A 24048-nucleotide genomic window follows, 5' to 3' on the forward strand; every position below is an offset into this window, starting at 1 on the left:
AGAAACAAAAGGAAACAGACTTTTTTAGAACAGGGAGAAGGGGGAGGCCAATCAGGAGGGGAGGGAGGTTCAAACAAAAGAATAACCAGAGACCACAATCACAAAGGAGCAGGACACAAGAACTGGAGAGAACCCAAGAAACCCCCGAGAGCCCCGAGCCCATTCTCGAACATGGGGACGAAACAATGAGAGTAATAAATCTATCAGAAAGACAATTAAGCAAGGAACACATCTCCATCTTATCAAAGGGTTTATCTTTCTGTCCATCACAAGATATCAATAAATTTGAAATAATCAAAGATATTCAATTATTTCTGAGGAAAGTGGCATTGAAAAAACACTTTAACAATGAACCCCCCATGGAGGGATGGAATACAGAAGAGTTAGAAAGCCTGAAAGATCTACAAGACCTATTGGAAGAAAATGATGGTCCATCTGAACAGAAATGGAGAACCAAAATGAAAAACAAATCGACCTATGTACCAAAAAGTATTCATGCGTCTCAAATCCAGGTATTCAACAATTTGGTATGCCAAGACATTACGGAACTTAAATTGGATCCAAAAGTACAAAACTTACCATATAAAGAAAGAGTGGCATTAAGGGAAATCCAAACCTGGGAAGATGTAGTAATCCGCAACTCGGATAAAGGAGGTAATATTGTGATATGGCCATTAGAGATGTACTTACGCGAGGTGAATAAACAATTGAATGACAAAAGGTGCTATTCAAAATTATTATTCAATCCAATCAATGGATATCATCAGATCTACAACTCTATGATTTACAGAGCATATCACAATACCATCATCACAGCAAAAGAAAGAACATTTTTGAGTGTACAAAATCCCAAGGTGGCAACTCTGTATCTTATCCCAAAAGTCCACAAAAACTTAGTGAATCCCCCAGGAAGACCAATACTGTCTGGTATAGGTTGCCTCACTGAGAAAGCAAGCCAGTATGTCGACTATAGATTACGATCATTTGTACAGGAGCTACCTTCATATGTACAAGACACCATGGAGGTCTTGCAAAAACTAGACAGCATATATATCGACAAAGATACGTGGCTTGTAACCACGGACGTTGAGGCACTATACACCTCAATCGATCACGACAAAGGAATACAGGCAGTAAAATACTTCCTGGACCAAAAATCTGAAGAGAATGAAAATCACAATCAATTTATCATCAACCTGTTGCAATTTGTCTTGCAATACAATTTCTTCACCTTCGACAATAATTTTTATTTACAAACTCGGGGAACAGCAATGGGGACAGCATGTGCCCCCACATATGCAAATCTGTTTATGGGATGGTGGGAGGCTGAATATGTATTTACTGAGAACAACTCCAAATACACAAACAACATACCCCTTTGGCTCAGATTTATTGATGACATCCTGTTCATATGGGAAGGATCGTATGACAGCTTGCAAGAATTTTTGAAGATATTAAATTCTAATGATCTAAACATCAAATTAACATCGGAAGCCAGTCAAGAAGAAATTGCTTTCCTGGACTTAAAAATCAAGAAAGAAGAGGATGGGAGAATTACAACTGATCTATATAGGAAAAAAACAGCGACCAACAGTCTATTGCATAAATCCAGCGCACATGCACCAGGAACAATTCGAGGATTACCAACTGGTGAATTTCTAAGGACAAGAAGGAACTGCACAGACTTGAGCACATTTAAAACCCGAGCAAAAGAACTGGAGGACAGACTAGTCAAAAGAGGATACAGCAAGACAAGTATAAAAAAGGCCAGAAACAAAGCGATGAAAATTAACAGAAGAGAACTATTGACAAAAAAGAGAAAAAAACAGGATAATAAAACAAGATTGATTTTAACATACTCTTCTCAAATTAACCAAATTAAAAATGTTATTAATAAGCACTGGCACGTTTTAATCTCTGATCCAGTGTTGAAACTCCAGCTTGGAGAAAAACCGGAGATAGGATACAGACGATCAAAAAATATGAAAGATCTACTGACAAAGAGTCATTATGCAAGAAAGAAAACTAGGACTCCACTCACTCCAGGTTGCTTTAAGTGTGGGACATGCTCCACATGCCAATACATCAAAAAAACCAATACAATTATAGACAGGTTTGGTTTCACTCATCGCATTAAAAAGTATATCAGTTGCAACACACAAGGGGTGATTTACGTGTTACAGTGTACATGTCAGCTTTACTACGTGGGTATGACCACACGTATGATGAGAATTAGACTTATGGAACACTTAAGGAATATTAAAAATGCCAGAAAGGACGTGGAAGAGGGTAAAGCCATAACAAGTGTGGCTTCCCACTTTTTACATAAACATAATTCCAATGCCCAAGATCTGTTATGTTGGGGAATAGAGCAAATCAGATTAGGTATCAGAGGGGGTGATTTGGAAAGATCACTCCAAAGAGCTGAGAGTAAATGGATATATTTATTAAACTCAGTGCACCCCAATGGCATCAATGAAAATAATAATTACTTTGTATATCTCTAAATATGAAAATCACTTTGGACTTTGTAAATATGTAAAATGACAAGAGGAGCTAAAACAATAGAGGAAATATGAAAATCAAAATTGAGAGGTAACAGGAAGATCAGAAACCTAGAGAGTAACCATAGTGATAAGAAGAAGAAAATATCCAATGTACAGCAAGAGCAACTACCACATCACTAGCACTAAATCACATCAACAATAGTTCCAAAATCAAGGCACACAATGCACAACAAATACATTATAGGACATAGAATGCAAGAGGACACGTTCACAAGACACCTCAATAGCAAGGTAATAGAGCAACTACAGTATCACTTGAAAATCACTTAGATAGAGCACATAATGAAATCACAGGCCAAACACTCAGGGGCATGAATGAGAGGGATAAGATAGAATCATATAGCACTATATAGTGAAGTCACTTAAAGAAATAAGCATAAATCATATGAAATAGAAATATTAAATTTTGAATATGAGAATGAAATCATAAATGCACCGAAGTAGGTGCATATCAAAAATAAGACAACTGAACTTCAAATATAAAAGTGAGATCAGAAATAGAAATACGAGAAAAAAATAAAGTAAAGTGTAGAATTCACGAACAGTGTTGAATCTACTTATTATATACAATAACCACTGTACCCCAGGGGCCATCTCACAGGTATTATTATTTTTCACAATTATTGTCACATCACAAAAGAACTCAAACAAGTTCACATACTTTACAACACAAAATCTTTTGTCACTGTTTTTCAGTTTTTTCAGCATCTTTGCACATGTTAACAAGATTCACATTTTATTTTATTCACCTTTTTAAGGGTTTATTTATAATAACAAATACACAGGGAGTGTTGACACATTAGCACACAATCTCACACGGACGGTAATGTAAATCATGAGAAGATATTACAGTACATGAACATATGGTTAACTCGCTACAAGATATAATAAATTAAGAAGAGCTCTATAAAATTAGTGGACTCGCCAGATGAGCACACTTGTCGTTATCTGCAAAATTAACAAAGCAGCTTATCCAAAACGGAAAATCCATAAGAGAAGAAGAATAAATCCTATGTAATACAATAGGAATATCCACCTTAACAACAAAGATGGAATTAGAACAATGTCCGCCTTAAGAAATCCAACACACCCACGGAGTAAACAGTTCCCAATTGGGAGCCATGAAATCAATCATGGCCGTCTAAACCAACCAGCACACAGTAGAGGTGGGACATCCGGCTCAATATGAATAAATAGGCTCAACCACGGCGGCCCGCCGCCTTTGATAAAGCCTAAAACAGGCGAAACGCGTCAGGGGGGTTGTGTGGGATAATGGGGTCCCGCAATTAGTGTATGTTTTAACCTAAATCTATCGTAGCTATAATACCATTATCGTAACTGATTTATGAATTGACGGCTCAGCCGTACAAGAGGTGGAGAGTGCTCCACTTGCACTATAGTGGGGATTATTGTGTGAATATAGAGGCACAGTAAAAGCTATAACTTATTAGCGGGGACAAGCTTGTGAATACAGAGGCACAGTACAAAGCTATAACCTATTAGAAGGGACAAGCTTGCGAATATAGAGGCACAATAAGCAGCTATAACTTATTAACAAACCAACGATAAGCTTAATGGAAGCACGGAGCACTGTTTATATATAGAGGGGTAAAAGACAAAATCTATTGTAGAAGTACACATTTATCAGTCTAACCCAATATTTAAACGGACACCGTGTGACTGTGTATTCTAGTAACAGGTTAATTTAATTACGCAACGGAGCTAACACAGCTCAAAGCATTGAACAAGGTTACTAGATGACGTATAAAAGCAGATATTTAAAAAAACTACATGGATGAAGGATGGTGTGTGCATGAAGTGAATGTCTGATACAAGTAACAACGCTGGCTACAAACATATAAGAAACGCATGATTGACAGTAATAACAGAGAGAAGTGGATAGTAGTTATACGGTAAAATAAAGATTAGCAATTCAAAAAGACTGGGCAATAATCGTATATAGTTAACCAAAGGCTAAGATAGCACATAACAGTATTACATTTGAATAAATTTTATGTGCTAATATTCTCCAGTCGCAATCCAGCAATCCAAGCAGTTGAAGTAAGATAATTGGGGTATGAGACCATAATATTTGGGATAAAACAAGAGAAAGTGATACATTGATTCAATAAAGCAATATATGCTGGTATATATTGAAACAATCTGAGTGAAGTAGTACGCACCAACAGAACATACTGCTCTATAACAGTCTATATATATTGAGACAACTAAAGTGGAACAGTGTGCACTAACAGAACATACTATTCTATATAAATCATATAGCACAATAGTGATAGTAACTATTGAAACAGATGCTGTAATCATAGAAATAGATAATAAATATGCACATCCACTGAATCAATATAACTAATGTGAACCAAACATCCAAATTAGAGGAGGGTGCAAAACTATAATAATAATAACATAAGTACAAACTATACATTGAATCAACAGAAGAATACATATATACACACAACGATAAATAATAGTGACACATAGGTTGTCACAAGCTTTAATCACAAATAGGCATATAGCCATACATAGATTACAAGACGGATTCATAGTCTATCCACAATAATATTATTACCGTATCCTGCCAGAATTGAACTGTCTCACTCCACAATTTCAGTTAATAAGGAGTTACAGGTTGTTACATAATGGTAGAAATTTATGAACTCCATATTTAACAAACTAACTGAGAATTCATATACAAAAGTTCTAATCAGCACACACCATAAACTCAATTGATAGCTGCATTACCCATCGATTCAACTGGGAGAACCAGAATTGGATCACCAGAATTACAGTGTGACAGCCAACAAATCAATAATAGTGCATTATAATCACACTATAACCTCGATACGAGCCAACCGAAAATAAATGGTATCAATAACACAGTGAGAACTGATAATACATTAATAAGTATCAGGCCAAATTGATTATAACAGATCTCACATATTTGATTAGCTATTCACGATAGAGCAAAATTTTAAATGTTTTGTGTTCACCCATTTTTTTAATCAAGGAAATAAAAGTTATATTTTAAATTCCCTGTCTCTACCAATATAGTCTGGGCACAGAGTGCTACCCAAGCATTTTTCCTTCAGGGATTCTATGTCCCAAATGGTTTGTGAATGTTCAAATAACTAATGCTAGCACCACTTTTCACAATATAAATGTATAATGATACTAACTCAATAAGTATCTATAAAAACTAAGATAAGTGAGAAGTTTGCCTCAATAGTGCCCTTGTTATTTTGTGTGGGGAACACAACATTTAGAAACTATTTAGCATGGGTGTTTTTTGGTGGTTGTAGATGTGTAACAGATTTTGGGGGTCAAAGTTAGAAAAAGTGTGTTTTTTCCATTTTTTTCCTCATATTTTATAATTTTTTTTATAGTAAATTATAACAAGATATGATGAAAATAATGGTATCTTTAGAAAGTCCATTTAATGGTGAGAAAAACAGTATATAATATGTGTGGGTACAGTAAATGAGTAAGAGGAAAATTACAGCTAAACACAAACAACGCAGAAATGTAAAAATAGCCCTGGTCCCAAACGGACAGAAAATGGAAAAGTGCTGTGGTCATTAAGGGGTTTTAAATCTTGCAGTAGATTAGATTTTCATATTAAAAGCAAAATAAAAAAATATTATTTATTAGAATGTACAGTGTTTGATAAGTCTCATAAATTGCAGAGGAAGAGTATTCCTTAACTGTAGGCTACCTGCTGAATTGTATAAAAATCAAGTGTTCGTTGCTGTAACCTGAGTAGGAATGTAGAGTTGAAACCAGGTGCTGCAGGTTATATTAGGTTATTGAATGAGTAAAAGTGGGATGGGACATTTGAATGAGCAAAAGCAATGAGCTCATATGAGTTTTATCATTATCTCTCTTAGCTATCTCTCATTTGCTCTTGTAAGAATTCCTTTAAAAATGTAACAGTTGTGCAGGCTAGGAACCAACATGTCCTGTTGTTTATTTTATGACCTGTCCTTCATTGGCATCTAGTATATATTAAGAAAATAAATTCATTACAGATTGAAAGATTTTTTTCACTAAAGCCAGAGATCACAATCTGAAGCTGTCATTTGTAGAACTTCTATGGGGTTGTAAAATCACCCCAAACATTTATCAGTGAGAGGGAAAATTGACGTTCCCTGCTGCTGTCCATCATACTTAGCCACGCCCCAAACCTCCTAGTCCTGCCCAGGATTGCTCAGCTCCTCCCAAACAACAATCATGACTCCATCTTCCCTGACTTGTCCAAAGGACCATTCATAACTATGTCCACATGCCTCCCTGACATAGTACATAGCTAACTTACTAGTCCCTTCACAGAGCAATGCAGGGTAAGTGTGCCTTCCAAGATTACATTTCTTGGCTGATAGCAGAGTATGTCCCCATAAGGTGGCAGCACTGAGAATCAGCAATTAAGTTCTATCTAAGGAAAACCATTAGAAACAAAAAAAAGTATGCAGTGTATGTGTTTTGTGCACTCATATTTCATACTTTATCAAGCTAAAACCTTCTGTAGAAACTTTCAAAATTTAAAATTTTGTCAAATACATGACTTATTTTCCTGATAGCGTAATATGCAATAATTAAAGGACAATTTAACATATTAGAATTGCACAAATAAACAAAAACATAATAAAAAGACAATGCAGTAGCACTTAATCTAAATTTCAAATAAACTGATTTTTTTCCTAACAAGTTTTAAAATTTAAAATCACTTTCCCGCCCCCTTAAGATGTCACAGACATTAGCCAATCACATAATGTATATGCAATTACCTCTTGCACATGCTCAGTAGGACCTGGTGCCCCATAAAGTGTGCAGACTTTGATCTTGCAAGTAAATTGTACAGTTGTTTTTTGTTTTTGTTTAATTACATGCTTTAGTGTCCCTTTAAACTGAGAAAGAACAACATGACAACTTTATAATGAAGGGGGAAATACCAAAATAAGTTATCCAATAAATAAAGGAATTTATCAACAAATGGATATTGGGGGTTAATTAATACAACGTTTTAGGGCTCATTTACATTGAGTCTTTAAAAATGGAACCTTAATCTACGGAAGCAGCCGACAGCTAAAAGTAGTTTACGGCTCCATTTTAGTACCAGGTTTAGTAATGATTTTTTTATTTGCTGCATTTACCCCATTAAGGGACCGCTGTATGTTAATACAGTATTTGAAGCAAAAAGCCTCAGATGTTGCATATCTAATTTGCATATCTTACCCAGGATCCTCTTGTGCATTGGTAACAATGTATATGGAGTTTTACTGGGTAAAGGCAAGCAGGGATACTTGCCTAGATGTGCTAATTGCCTGTGCAATAATTTCTATTAATATTTTTTTTTTTTTAAGAAATATGTCTTTTGACAGCAAAACAAAACAACTTGTGCTAACAAAATGACACATTTAAACGTTTTTTTAATGCATTTATTTAAATGCAAATATTTAGCAAAACTGAAAAACAAAGCTAGTGTTGATGAAATATAATGCACACTGAATCATGCATATAAAACAACAGAAGTTAACAATGCTGTTAAATATATTTGTTTCTGCATTTTTACTGTGATTTGTATTTTTTTAGAATGTCCTGCCCTTAGTACCTCATATTTGTCTTTTAACCACTTGGCTACCTCAGAGTTCTGCAATGCATTCCTAACAAATGAGTTTCAACCGTCTATGGCAGCTACTGGGTTAACCAACTTGACTGGTGCATGTAAAGGCAGTAGTAGCCTGAGGTTTTCCTCACACATACTTTTGTTGACAAGAGTTCATGAGCAGCATACAAGCTGAAATGTCATGTATTGGAGAGCTACTATTTCCAGATTAACATTTATTTTGCTTCACTACACTCATTTTCCCATGTAATTACCATTTATAAGTTCCAGCTTCTGTTATGGATACACCGAAACCTAAGAACATTCTTCTAAAAAAAGGTAAAACAATATACAGTATATATATAAATGTATCAGTTAAAAATGGCTGTAACTTCTTTTTAGCTAAAGAAATTTGTACTGCTTTGTTAACAGCTACAGCATGATATGTGTCATCTTTACGTAATAAAGCCAGCAGCTCTGTATAGTTGGAATTTATTATGTTACTTGCACTAAAAATTTGTGTCAAATATTTAAAGATTAAAAAAACTGTGAAGACTTTTAGTCATAAGCTTCTGATTCCTTAACTTATTAGGTTAAATGGATCATTCAGTTAAAGACTTTACAAATGTACAATTTAGCAAGTTCATATGATTTTTGGTTTATGACAAACAATAAGAGATAAATATTTTAATCCCCTTTTAACAATAGATTAATTAATGTGTTTTGAATGCTTATATTAATAATAAAATGATGATAATAATAATAATAATAATAATAATAATAATAATAAAGCATTAATTAACAACGTTGCTTTCCATGAAGGAAAACCATGGGATACATTTGTTTCTAGTTGAACTTTTTGAGTGTTTTTTTTTTTTATTAAAAAATTATTGAACTTGAACATGAAAAATGAAGGAAAATAACTTGAATAGTAATGATTAATGGATTAGTTACACTGATGTACTAGAATTTCTGAACTGAAAATTAATTTCATCTTAAAGGACACTGAACCCATTTTTTTTCTTTCATGATTCAGATAGAGCATGCAATTTTAAGCAACTTTCTAATTTATTCCTATTATCAATTTTTCTTCATTCTCTTGCTATCTTTATTTGAAAAAGAAGGCATCTAAGCTAAGGAGCCAGCCAATATTTGGTTCAGGACACTGGACTGCACTTGTTCATTGGTGGGTGAATTTATACACCAATCAGCAAGAACAACCCAGGTTGTTCACCAAAAATGGGCCGGCATCTAAACTTACATTCTTGCTTTTCAAATAAAGATACCAAGAGAATGAATAAAATTTGATAATAGGAGTGAATTGGAAAGTTGCTTAAAATTGCATGCTCTATCTGAATAACAAAAGAAAAAATTTGAGTTCAGTGTCTCTTTAATAGCTATTATCACAAAAACCTGAATTTTAATCTAAGAACTCGTAGAACATCCAGTCTAAGACATATTTGAAGAAACATATAGGGCCTGATTACAAGTGGAGCTCAAGCGTTAGCTGTGCCAGAAGTAAGCTTTTTGCGTGCATCGGGTAACGCGCATATTGAAAGTTGAAAGTAAACTGTTTTCTCTCGCATGCTAACCCGACAACCATATAAAGCTGAACTTACAATATAGCGAGCACGATAACCTATTGCCCCATAGAAATCAATGGAGCAAAAAAAGTGGGGAAAAAACCCATAGAACATATTCTGATATGTGCAAAGGGCTCCGATACACACATATATATATATATATATATATATATATATGTTTATATATGTATTTTACTTAGGTATGTGTACCGAGCGCTAAAGTTTATAAAAAGGCCTTAAGCTTACTAACAGATTAGCCTCCTAGCAGGCTAAATAGTAGGTAACAGAATAGGGGGCGATAGTAAGCGCTGAATAGCTTAAAAGGCTGGAAACTAAATTCTGGCGAATAATTTATTCCATATACATTCAAATTAAAATCACAGATAAAATGTTAAAACACAATGTTCATATATAAATACAGTAAAATTCTGTTCATGGATCCATGAAATATTCCAGGAGTTTTGTACCTGGCTACTTTAGTTATACAAAACCTTGAATGTAGCTATCTTCAAAGTTCTTATGTGTGTTTAGGATAGATTAATAAGTTGGTTACCTGACTTTGGCGTTCTAGATATGGTTCTATTGTCAGTGGATGAAAAAAATGTGTGGACTGTGGTTCAGATCAGACCAGTGTGATGTGTAACAATAAACAATAAACAATATATCAACTTTCAAATAAACATTAAAATCTCAGCACATGATGGTGTAAAAACATTTGTTCAAACTTCAATATAAAATTAAAAAAATAATGAAATAATCAAAGGCGTGTGAGATCCGTTACCGGACCAAGTGGAGGAGGGGCTGTGAAAGAACGTGACGTTGATGCAAAAAGTAGGTGTTTAACCCCAGAGAAATGTGAATCCACACTAGCAATAGTGAAAAAAAAAAAAAAAAAAAATTTCAAAAAGAAAAAAATATATAAAAAATATATATAAAAATAAAGAAATATAGAAAAATATATATATAGTTCAATGTAGATCAATCTTGAACAGATGAAAAAATGTGAGACAGATGAAAATAATCTGAATCTTCAAAAATAAATGAATAATCCCCTTGAAAAATAAAACAAAATTATCCGCAATCCAAAAGTGTAAAATTACGTAAAACAAATATAAATTTTGATGGGCAAAAGTCTAAATTGGCAGAGATTCTATATAGGTGCTCCTAAACACAGAGCCGCTTCAGCACCCTAGGTGCCAGATCCGGAGCTCGTAGTTACCAACTGATAAGTGATATTGTTAGTGTCTATGATGGAAGTCCATATAGTATATATAGAAATGTTGTTCATAAAGTCAATATCACAAAAATGTAAAAATATAAAATGATGAAAAGCCTGAAAGAGAAAAAAGAAACAATAGTGCAACACTGTATATAAGGGACAATAGTGGTATAAGAATCAAGCTCACCAGTATGTCTGTCAACGTGTTTCGGCCATGATTTGGCCTTTCTCAAGACTATACTGAATTTGTGTGGACTGGGAGCTTATAAAGCCTAGATGTGGGATTGTTTGTGGGCGGTTTTGGCGCCAAATTTTGAGAGGGTAATCCCCTTCCTGTTTGCCTCAATGCATCTCTGGGAAATTTTGAGAGGGTAATCCCCTTCCTGTTTGCCTCAAAGCATCTCTGGGAAATGTACAAATATTATCTTAGTCTGATTTTCATCATAGTTTTCTATCTTCTTATATCAGTATTGGTTATATGATATAGTGCAAATTATCAAAAAAAAAATTTTATTTTAAAAATGTGTCCCGGATCTATAACATACGTAATGCCGTTAGGGCTCTAAGTTAACCTTCTACCGTATTATGAAGTATAAATCTTTCTCTAGTATGTTACATCTTACAGTGTATTCCTTTCTTCGGAATAAGGAGTGTGGGGGCTGGTATTTGGATTTCGATCGCTTAGTTTGTTTTTATTGGGAGAAAATTGATATTTCAGAACCGGATGTGACGGCTCCCGTGTTGTTGTCTGGTGTATGTAATTCTATCATGGGCTTCCGGTTTGTTGTTCTATTACTGCTACTACTATGTGTAGCTTACGGATGTTATACATTCTGACTAAATCTACTTGTTTGTGTGAGGGGATATAGTGGCTGATACTTGGATTTCGATAACATAGTTCATTATTGTGAAAAAAGGGGGTTTCAGAACCGCATATGACGGCTCCCATGGTGCTAACTTGTATATGTAGTCTAATGTGGATTTCCGGTTTTACCCATTGCTCCATTAATGTTACTGCTGTGTGCTGCTCACAAATGTTGTAAATAATGAGTGAATCTACTCTCCTGTGTGAGCTTTCTCTCCTATGTAAACCTCAAAAATATTTAAAATATTTAAAACATTTAAAATATTTAAAAATATTTGTTTATTTATATATTTAGTTTCTCCATTTTTATTCAGTAATTATATAATTGGGTATCTTCTTATGTTTGTATGTTAACTCGTAAGTGAGATAGTCTCTCTGATAATTAGGATGTACCCATGTGGTTCCTCAGCTATGTGTGAGCTCATTGTCAACTCAGTTACATTAATGTCACTAGTTTGGAGTTATGAGGATAGTGTTTTTAGAATAAATATCTATGTGGTTGTGTCTGAATCTAGGATACGCCCAGTTTGGGTCTCTGTATACAACATTAGTCTAATGGTAGTTTTGGCAGCTACGTTTATAGTGGATAAAGTCCCTATTGGCTTTATTGAGATGTACCTTAGTTTTTTCTTTATATGACATACCTGATTGTTACATTACTTAATAGTCGTGGTGTGTGTGATAAGTCCGATCTTGACACCACTTAGCGATCGTGATATGTATCCGGGTATAGTCCCAACCTTAAGTGTGTGTGTTAGCTTCTATAATTTGTTCTTAACAGAGGGCTGATACTGTGCTCAGGATAGATGATTCTGATATTCGGAATAATTCTTTTGAGTATATTTGAACTGTATGACTGGGACGTGTTTGTGAAAACTTATGTGGACCTATACGTACATAAGTAAATAAATGGGTCTTCATGTTCATATCGACTCTAAAAGGTTTCCATCTATGGGGAATAATTTGGATATATTCTCTAAATGTATCGTCATGATTGGTTTTATTTTAGTTTAGTTTATTTTTTGTTATTTCATAATCCTATTTTCCGGATTATGAGCTATATGTATGGATCTATTATCAATCGTGTAGTCAGAGGCCCACTGGCTTTCGCTACTAAATCTCTAGATGGAAAGGCTATCTGGCTTTTGGTTCTTGGTAACTGATCTAGGGGATACTCTTATTATAGAAGATGGACCTACTGCCTAAATTAATGGCAGTTAGTTTTATGATTCTCTTCTTTTGTAGAAGGGAACTTTCTGTTGTTTGGATCTGCCTGAGGATCTTGGCTAGTGCAGAGTAAGAAGATGAGCAAGGTCTTCCTTGTGATTTAGACCTTTGGGAAAAAGGCAATCCAGCATAAATATCCATTTGGATTCATTATATAAAAGTTTCTGCTCATGGTTCCCTCCCCGCCAGTTTCTTCTGACTTTCTGTATTCGAAAGAAACTAAAATCCTTCATATTCCCCTTGTGGATGGTAGCAAAATGTTTGTATAGTGGGGTATCTACTTTTCCCTTTTCTATACAGAGGATATGCTCCCTCATCCTGTCCTTAAGGGCTCTTGATGTTTGCCCTATGTATTGGAGACCACAGGAGCAAGAGATTAGATATATGACGTTCTTGTCGCTGCATCTGATCAGGTCTCTGATCTTATATTTCTCATTTCTGTGATGTGAAGAAAACGTCTCAGTTTTTTGCCCATTTTTACATGCCTTACAGCTCGGGCATGGGAAGAATCCTCTGATGTTTTTGCCACGATGGTCAGTGGTAGAGTTGGTGTTCCCTTTCCTTGGGATACTAGGTGCTATCATACATTTTAGATTTTTCGTTTTTCTGTAGATAAATTTGGGGTTGGGAACTAGCTTTTCCCCAATTATGTCGTCTTCTTTTAGTATCGCCCAATGTCTCCTGATGATATTTTCTAGAATATGTCTATTCTCGCAAAACTCGGTTATCATCGGTACGTCAATTACATTATCGTTCCACATTATTCCTGGTTTTGTTTTATAACCTAGAAGGTTCTTCCTGTCAACCTTGCTAACTTCCTTGATCTTTTCATCTAGGGTGTCTTTGTTGTATCCTCTCTCGAGGAATCGTTGTTTAAGTATTTGTGACTGCTTGGTCCATTGCTCTGTGGTAGAGCAATTTTTCTTTACCCTTAGGAATTGCCCTTTAGGTATGTTGGACTTCCAGGTGGGGTGATGACAGCTCTTATTATGGACATAATTGTTACAATCAACCTCCTTGAAGAAGGTTGATGTCTCAATCAGTCCATCTTTTATTTCTATTCTTAGGTCCAGGAAATCTAATCTTTCTTGGCTATATTGATATGTAAACTTCAGGTTCATCTCGTTTTGGTTCATTACTTTTAAAGTGTGTAGCAAGTCTTCCAATGTTCCACTCCAGATCAGAAAGATGTCATCTATGTATCTGGAGTATAGAACAAGGTCCGCGCCAGCTGGGCATGAGTCCCAAAAGATGTTCTCCCATTGTCCCATATACAGGTTCGCGTAGCTTGGCGCGAACCTGGTCCCCATGGCTGTTCCACACTTTTGTTTGTAAAACTTGTTGTTGTTGCAGAAGTAGTTATGGTTCAATATAAAATCAATGCTGTCCAAAACAAATTTCCTTTGTTCATCTGGTATGTCCTGATCTTTCATCAGAAATGTATTGACTGCCTTTAATCCCAAGTCATGTGGGATGCTCGTGTAGAGTGACGTCACGTCACATGTGGCCATTATGTAGTTCTTCTTCCAGGTGATGTCATTCAGTAGTGCCAGAATTTGGGTTGAGTCTCTCAGGTATGATGGTAATGCAATAACATGTTTCTGTAAAATTTTATCAACATATTCTGATAGATTACATGTTAGAGACCCTATCCCAGATATAATCGGCCTACCTGGCGGATTATCTAGGGATTTGTGGACTTTCGGTAGTTGGTAAAAGACCGGAGTTCTTGGATGTGTTATTTTTATATAATCATATTCCTTCTCACTTAGTACACCTTGGGTTTTTGCTTCTCCAAGTAGGGCATCCAACTCCCTCTTAAATCTTATTACTGGATTACTGCAGAGTTTATGGTATGTTTTATCATCACCTAAAATCCTCATACACTCATCCTCATACTTTGTCTTGTCCATGATGACTATTCCGCCACCCTTGTCGGACGGTTTAATTATCAGGTCGTTGTTCTTCTCTAGACGTTTGATCGTCTCCAATTGCGGTCTTGTGAGATTATGTTTTATTTTATTACATTTCGATAGTTTGAGGTCTCTAATATCTTTGCAGACATTCATTTCGAATGTTTCTATACAGCTCCCCTTGCTCATTATAGGATAGAAGGTTGATTTTACTTTGAGATCAGTGTGTGTAAATCTGTCATTAGCTCCACCATCTGTCCGTGTTGGATATGGATCGATGGGTGATTTGAGGAAATGCCTCTTTAGGGTCAGTTTTCTTACTAGTTCCTTAGCATTAATGAATGTTTGGAATTTATCCATTTTCTTCGATGGAGCAAAACTCAATCCGTAGGAGAGTACATCTTTTTCTTTGTCCGTCAATGTTTTGGAACTGAGGTTAAACAGTCCTCTGTTGCTTCTGTCGGTATCCGCTTCTGTTGGGTTATCCGTTCTAGGTGTTACTGTTAGATGTTTTCCGGATTTATGTTTCTTTACTCTATTGCCCACTCTCGATCCTCTCGAGGTTTTCTTTTGTGTATGGAACTCGATGGTTCTTCCATGTCTGTATTTTTTCTTTTCAGTGTTAGTTTGCTCTTCTCTTTCTCTCTGGGTGGAAGGGGACTCTCCCCTAAAAAAACTTGGTCACTAGTTTGGCCGTTATCGTGCCCCACCTTGGTTTTTTGGTTTTGCGGGGTCTGTTTTGGTTGGCCCATCTCCAGATTGTGGTGATGTCGTTGGTCACTCAAAAACCTCACATGCTTTGATGTGTTCTGATTGTGTGGAGGATATTCCCTCCAGCTCTGTTTCCTATAACCATTATATGTGTAATGATTATATTCTCTGTGGTCAGTGCGGGGGCGAGTATTTCCCATATAGGTGGGACGGTCTCGACCTTGCTCCACTGGTGGTAGATCCCTTCCATAAGTTGCCCTCGGTGGGGGTGGTGATCTTCTGTAGTCCTGGTAATAGTATGGTTGTCTATAATTGTAGGTCTGCGGGCGAGGTTGTCCGTAGTTTGGCCTGTTGTTACCATAACGTGGTTCGTTCTCTCGATAGGGGTAATCATGTTGTCTTCTATTGTGGTATCGTGGTTTTCTTTCATGATATCCATGGTTGTCATAATCTCTGTCAAGATCGGACTTATCACACACACCACGACTATTAAGTAATGTAACAATCAGGTATGTCATATAAAGAAAAAACTAAGGTACATCTCAATAAAGCCAATAGGGACTTTATCCACTATAAACGTAGCTGCCAAAACTACCATTAGACTAATGTTGTATACAGAGACCCAAACTGGGCGTATCCTAGATTCAGACACAACCACATAGATATTTATTCTAAAAACACTATCCTCATAACTCCAAACTAGTGACATTAATGTAACTGAGTTGACAATGAGCTCACACATAGCTGAGGAACCACATGGGTACATCCTAATTATCAGAGAGACTATCTCACTTACGAGTTAACATACAAACATAAGAAGATACCCAATTATATAATTACTGAATAAAAACGGAGAAACTAAATATATAAATAAACAAATATTTTTAAATATTTTAAATGTTTTAAATATTTTAAATATTTTTGAGGTTTACATAGGAGAGAAAGCTCACACAGGAGAGTAGATTCACTCATTATTTACAACATTTGTGAGCAGCACACAGCAGTAACATTAATGGAGCAATGGGTAAAACCGGAAATCCACATTAGACTACATATACAAGATAGCACCATGGGAGCCGTCATATGCGGTTCTGAAACCCCCTTTTTTCACAATAATGAACTATGTTATCGAAATCCAAGTATCAGCCACTATATCCCCTCACACAAACAAGTAGATTTAGTCAGAATGTATAACATCCGTAAGCTACACATAGTAGTAGCAGTAATAGAACAACAAACCGGAAGCCCATGATAGAATTACATACACCAGACAACAACACGGGAGCCGTCACATCCGGTTCTGAAATATCAATTTTCTCCCAATAAAAACAAACTAAGCGATCGAAATCCAAATACTAGCCCCCACACTCCTTATTCCGAAGAAAGGAATACACTGTAAGATGTAACATACTAGAGAAAGATTTATACTTCATAATACGGTAGAAGGTTAACTTAGAGCCCTAACGGCATTTCGTATGTTATAGATCCGGGACACATTTTTAAAATAAAATTTTTTTTTTTGATAATTTGCACTATATCATATAACCAATACTGATATAAGAAGATAGAAAACTATGATGAAAATCAGACTAAGATAATATTTGTACATTTCCCAGAGATGCTTTGAGGCAAACAGGAAGGGGATTACCCTCTCAAAATTTCCCAGAGATGCTTTGAGGCAAACAGGAAGGGGATTACCCTCTCAAAATTTGGCGCCAAAACCGCCCACAAACAATCCCACATCTAGGCTTTATAAGCTCCCAGTCCACACAAATTCAGTATAGTCTTGAGAAAGGCCAAATCGTGGCCGAAACGCGTTGACAGACATACTGGTGAGCTTGATTCTTATACCACTATTGTCCCTTATATACAGTGTTGCACTATTGTTTCTTTTTTTCTCTTTCAGGCTTTTCATCATTTTATATTTTTACATTTTTGTGATATTGACTTTATGAACAACATTTCTATATATACTATATGGACTTCCATCATAGACACTAACAATATCACTTACCAGTTGGTAACTACGAGCTCCGGATCTGGCACCTAGGGTGCTGAAGCGGCTCTGTGTTTAGGAGCACCTATATAGAATCTCTGCCAATTTAGACTTTTGCCCATCAAAATTTATATTTGTTTTACGTAATTTTACACTTTTGGATTGCGGATAATTTTGTTTTATTTTTCAAGGGGATTATTCATTTATTTTTGAAGATTCACATTATTTTCATCTGTCTCACATTTTTTCATCTGTTCAAGATTGATCTACATTGAACTATATATATATATTTTTCTATATTTCTTTATTTTTATATATATTTTTTATATATTTTTTTCTTTTTGAAATTTTTTTTTTTTTCACTAGCGTTAGTGTGGATTCACATTTCTCTGGGGTTAAACACCTACTTTTTGCATCAACGTCACGTTCTTTCACAGCCCCTCCTCCACTTGGTCCGGTAACGGATCTCACACGCCTTTGATTATTTCATTATTTTTTTAATTTTATATTGAAGTTTGAACGAATGTTTTTACACCATCATGTGCTGAGATTTTAATGTTTATTTGAAAGTTGATATATTGTTTATTGTTTATTGTTACACATCACATTGGTCTGATCTGAACCACAGTCCACACATTTTTTTCATCCACTGACAATAGAACCATATCTAGAACGCCAAAGTCAGGTAACCGACTTATTAATCTATCCTAAACACACATAAGAACTTTGAAGATAGCTACATTCAAGGTTTTGTATAACTAAAGTAGCCAGGTACAAAACTCCTGGAATATTTCATGGATCCATGAACAGAATTTTACTGTATTTATATATGAACATTGTGTTTTAACATTTTATCTGTGATTTTAATTTGAATGTATATGGAATAAATTATTCGCCAGAATTTAGTTTCCAGCCTTTTAAGCTATTCAGCGCTTACTATCGCCCCCTATTCTATATATGTATTTTATACATATATATTTATGTGTATATATGTCTGTAAATACATATATACACATATAAATACATTTATAAACACATATCAACTGAAACCTCATATGTTTGAGCCCTTATAAGTTTTTTGTGCAATATTTTTTTTTAATTATTTTTATTAGATGGTGTTATGAGTTAACTGTACTAGTAACTGTAATGTATTTTGTATGTGTTTTGCAACACCTTTTTGTTAACTTTAATTGCGCTCAAGCGATTAAGTTTAATATCAACTTGTAATACGATCGAAAAACCTGATGCGTGAAAACACCCATGATAAACCCCTTATTGCTCATGTGTAACTGTTAGCGCTCCACTCACAATCATACAAATGTAACTTACCTTCTGACTGGGTATTATTTAAATAAGAATACATATGACTATTATTATGTATAGCCTTATAAACAGTGTGCATATCAAGCAATGCTCCAGCTTGCACATCATTCTGTTCATGTATTGTTAACCCTTCATGTTCATATGTGTAATCCTTTCAATGAGTAAAAAGGAGATCTTTCCACTGGGTAAAATATGAGATCTTGCAACATGGTTATTTTAAATGCTTTCCTCCATGGTAATGCAGAAAACGTGGACTGTTGGGGAGGTCTGAGGACAGTGCTGTAGTGCTTTGCTGCTCCTAAGACTACTTACAACAAAGTACATTTGATAGTAGAAGTAAACTTAAAAGTCTCTTGAAATTACATGCTCTATCTGATCAATGAAAGATTAATATTGACATTAATATCCCTTTAATTAACGGGTGTTTAGATGATTATATTTAATTTATGTACACATTTCATTGTTTAAATGAGTGATTTACACTTTGTTATTATATATGTTTATCAGTTTGGGAACTTGGCATGAGCACTTGTGCAAAAGCCTAAGAGTTCTCATGTACATAGAGTAAGCGACTTACAGTTCGGTGAGTGTTTGTGTTAATATGACTCTTAAAGGATACAGCTTGTGGTTACAGTAGAACAAAGTTATCCGGTGAGCCCTATTCTTGACACACAAGATTGGTTAATCAATTACACATTTACACTCTGGGAGGACTGTAACTAATATAAGTTTGTTGTGGTAGCTGTGTATACCCTGATTTAACTGACCGTTATAAGCTGGTATACACAACAATTAAGACTTTGGGGCCGATCTATCATAGTGTGCGGTTCATGTCTGCCGCACATCGATAAATGCCGACAGCATACGCTGTCGGCATTTATCATTGCACAAGCATTTCTCGTGAAATGCTTGTGCAATGCCGCCCCCTGCACATTTGTGGCCAATCGACCACTAGCAGGGGGTGTCAATCAACCTGATCGTATCCAATCGGGCTGATTGCTGTCCACCGCATTAGAGATGGCGGACGAGATACGGAGGAGCGGTTTTATGACTGCTGCTTCTTAACTCCTGAAACAGATGCATACAGGGCTTGATAAATTGGCCCCTCAGTTCTGGATTGATTTGGTGAACAAATATTTACCACTTTTAAATGGCATTAACTTTTTACTTTTTGAAGATCGCCATGAGCATCAAAGAAGCGCTATGAAGATCTGTATCATTATGAACTCAAGTGGGATATATAATGTGTTCTGCATTCAGTAACTGGTGTGACAGCGACATCATTACTGTGATTAGTTATTTTGTATAAAATGAACTCTTCCAAGCAAAGTAAGGTTCATTTTTTGTTCCCTGTGTTTTTAATAGTATACTATATTTACAATTAAATATTAAATCATTTTGAGGTATGGCACTCTTTTTTGTGTTTTTGTTTCTTGAGGGGTATTTAAAAATGGACGTGGCTTTTTTCTATTCATTAAGGCCACTTGCAATCAAACACAATCACAGAAGCATGTTGTCTGCTGTTTCCCACACCAGTTGGAATCTGTTTTGAGATCCTCACCAAAAGCCCTAGTTTTAATATGGGGCTGAAAAGTTTTATTGAAAGGACTTATATCGTCTTATACTGGATTTTAACATTACTTAAACTGTAAAGTGTGAACCTGCTCCCTTGCAATATTTTTCTGCCTAGGAGACCTTCAAACTTGATTGTGCCATTGTGACCGGGTTTTTATAGGGGACATGCTAAGTTCAAACACTGTCACGGCAGTGGGTTTCAAAGTGCTTGTGCCTACATTATTGAACATGTAAACTGGAAGACGCCTTCATGACTGGGGGTTGAATAACAGTAGGTTTCTATAAAAGTCATGATTGTGTGTTCCCTTTTTAAACCTCAGTTATGAAGATGCCTTTACTATCAGTGACACACAACAGTGTGAGCGTGACCTAGACTCAAGTATAAAATAATAAATAAATAAAATAAAAATAGACTATTTGTAGATGTTGGGGTCCTGATATTTTGGGTGATCTATCAGTTTCAATTTGGGAACAGGTACTTAACACACGAAAAGGCCTTTTCAGGAGCTTTTGTGTTGAAAAGATGTTCATGGCTACAGGCTTTTAAAGGGACGATCTAGTCAAAATTAAACTTTCATGATTCAGATAGGGCATGCGATTTTAAACAACTTTCCAATTTACATTTCTCATTAAATTTGTGTTGTTCTCTTGGTATTCTTTGTTGAAAGCTAAACCTAGGTAGGCTCATATGCTAATTTCTAAGTCAATGAAGGCCACCTCTTATCTCAGTGCATTTTGACAGTTTTTCACAGCTAGACAGCGTTAGTTTATGTGTGCCATAAAGATAACATTGTGATCACTCCCATGGAGTTATTTATAAGTCAGCACTGATTGGCTAAAATGAAAGTCTGTCAAAAGAACTGATATAAGAGGGCAGTTTGCAGAGGCTTAGATACAAGATAATAACAGAGGTAAAAAGTATATTAATATAACTGTGTTGGTTATGCAAAACTGGGGAATGGATAATAAAGGGATTATCTATCTTTGAAACAATAATAGACTGTCCTTTAAACAAATTAATCGATTTTGTCTTGTGATCACAGAGAAACTAAACAACTAATTCGGGCGATAAGCAAAAAAGCCATTTTGAGAGCAAATCGCTGATAGATTGTAATCGACCCCTGTATTAGACCACAGCAATAAATCCCACTCCACAGCAATAAATATTGTATTCATGAAGAGTTAATTTAACAAGTTTATTTTAATATAATTTTGCCTAATTAACATGTTTTAACATCCATGATCCAAACATTTCATAGTAATCATGAAGGGAGATTATAATGATCGTAATTTAGTTGTGTTCAAGTCTCATAGTTTATAAATGTGATTTGAGCAGAATGTTTAACTTTGTATTAAGCTATGTCAATATTTATCATGGTCCTGTGTATTTGTAATTTTTTCTATTTATATTGAAACAGTCAGAAATGCACAGACCTTTTTTGTGCTGCAATATATAATATTATATTTTTTTGCTTTGCTTGATCCATGCATTTAGGGCATATATCGAGTTAAGCATTATGTTGCTTGGGAGTTGGATATAATAAAGTCTATTTAAAAGTATATTAAATGAAAACATATGTTGCTGTTCTTGCTAAATATTATTTAGCTTTTATGATTGCAGAGATGGACCACTGCCCACAATTAGAATTGCTAAATTATCTTTATCAGCCATTGGAGATTTGTACACCTGTTTTGTATAAAAAAACCTATCTTGTTGATGTCAAAAGTGTGTTAACCTGACATTTCTCATATTCAAATACATCCCTATGTTTCACAATTAAGCTTTCATGATTCAGTTAGATTTAGATTCAATGTTTTTATAGGTACACTTTATGAGCCATCAGCTACTACTGAGTATGTAGGTACTTATATGAGTGTGCAAAATACTTTCATTATTTATTTAGCATCTTTTGATGTAATTTAGTTCTGAAAATTGCGTTGTTGTTTTGTAATCTCAGAACCTGAAATGCACACTGCAGATTTTGCAAGGCTAACTGATTTTAGCTGACAACAACGGCAAAACAATCCACTTTATACTAGCATAATGACCATGGATAGCATTGTTGCACTAACGGCGCAGAATGTTTCCTTCAAAAATTTGATTTACAAATGTTATCCCTGGCTAATATCCTATTCTATAGCAACACAACAGAAATGCTTTGTAATTACAAGGTGCTTACTGTCACAATAAGCTGTTTTCATATCTTTACTATACAATGATTTATGACCTGTCCTTTTTTTCTTTGTTGTAGAATACTGGTGAATATAAAGACAACAACAATTATGCTGCAGTCATTTCAAAGAGATTGCTTGAAGTCAACGTTTGCCTGGTAAAGGAATGCAAAGAAGCCTTGCAATATGGATCACTTATGCAAGTAAAGTATGGCAGGCATTTTAGACGTTGAAGGGCTTTTTTTATTATCGGAATCCAAAGCTGAAATATTTCAAATTGGAAGCAATGAACCGAATGAACAACTGGACACTAATCACAGTTTATTGGAGTCTGAAAATAAAATGGAAGGTTTATTATTTCTGTCCCGTAACAGCAAAACAGACTTGGAACTTGACTCATATTCAGACAATGTTAAGTCTGGTAAAGACTCTGACAGAAATGAAGCTTGTGCAGATATGGTGCACAAGTCACTGTACCAAGTTGATGGTTTGTCAAATTTACCAACGGAACACTCCGAAACAAGTGCCTTGTCCAAAAGTTCCAACACAAGGGATCATAAAATTTGTGTTATTAAGCATAAACCAAGTGCAATTACATTTCCTGATATGCCATTGGATACAGTAAACTCTGCTGTTACCATCTGTGATATTGTGGACAAAGAAATCTCTGGAAAAAATGATACTGAATGTAACAGTGAAGAAGAGGAAAATGATGATGTTTTTATAGACCTACCTCATACCAAATATAATTTTACTGGTATTAAAAGAAGATCTTCTCATCCTAGAAAACAAACAGTCTTCTTTAATTTTGAGGGAGTTTATGGACCAGTTGGAAATGATCAACTCAACAGTAAGGATGGAAGAGAAACAAAGGAATGCATGGTAAGATGATAGACTTATGTGATAGTAATGTAATGCATTACACAATGCAAAAGCTTGATCCCTAATGCAAAAGCACAAACACTCTTTCATTTTGTTTACTTTATTACATTCAAAAGAGGGCAGTTTTGTAAAATGTATGTTCCTGTACTGAGAAAAAAAAATATCTTTGTCTTTATTATAATTGTGGTGCTTGTCACTGTCCACCAACTGAGACATAGGAGTTTTGAGTATTAGCCAATGAGTATTGCACAGACATATACTTTCTGTTAGTTCCATAAAACTATCATTATCTTAACCTTTTTACATGTAACAAAATGTTATTATTGTCTAGTTCACACTATTTCTTAGGCATGACAGACAATATAGGCATTGAACTGTGTGCAAGTCATTTGCATTTT

At 35.2% G+C, this 24048-nt stretch overlaps 1 protein-coding gene across 2 annotated transcripts in view; it reads left to right on the forward strand.

Moving 5' to 3' along the window:
- Positions 1-8408: 8408 nt before the first annotated feature.
- Positions 8409-24048, forward strand: part of STARD13 (StAR related lipid transfer domain containing 13) — a 654709-nt gene continuing 639069 nt past the window's right edge. For both annotated transcript variants that reach the window (XM_053708449.1, XM_053708450.1), the window contains exons 1-2: positions 8409-8523; positions 22849-23650. In XM_053708449.1, coding sequence (XP_053564424.1) covers positions 22979-23650 — 672 coding nt within the window. In that variant the 5' untranslated portion in view covers positions 8409-8523; positions 22849-22978. The remainder of the gene's footprint in view (positions 8524-22848; positions 23651-24048) is intronic.

The sequence above is a fragment of the Bombina bombina genome, chromosome 3, assembly GCF_027579735.1.
Source record: "Bombina bombina isolate aBomBom1 chromosome 3, aBomBom1.pri, whole genome shotgun sequence".
In the NCBI taxonomy this organism is placed as follows: Eukaryota; Metazoa; Chordata; class Amphibia; order Anura; family Bombinatoridae; genus Bombina; species Bombina bombina.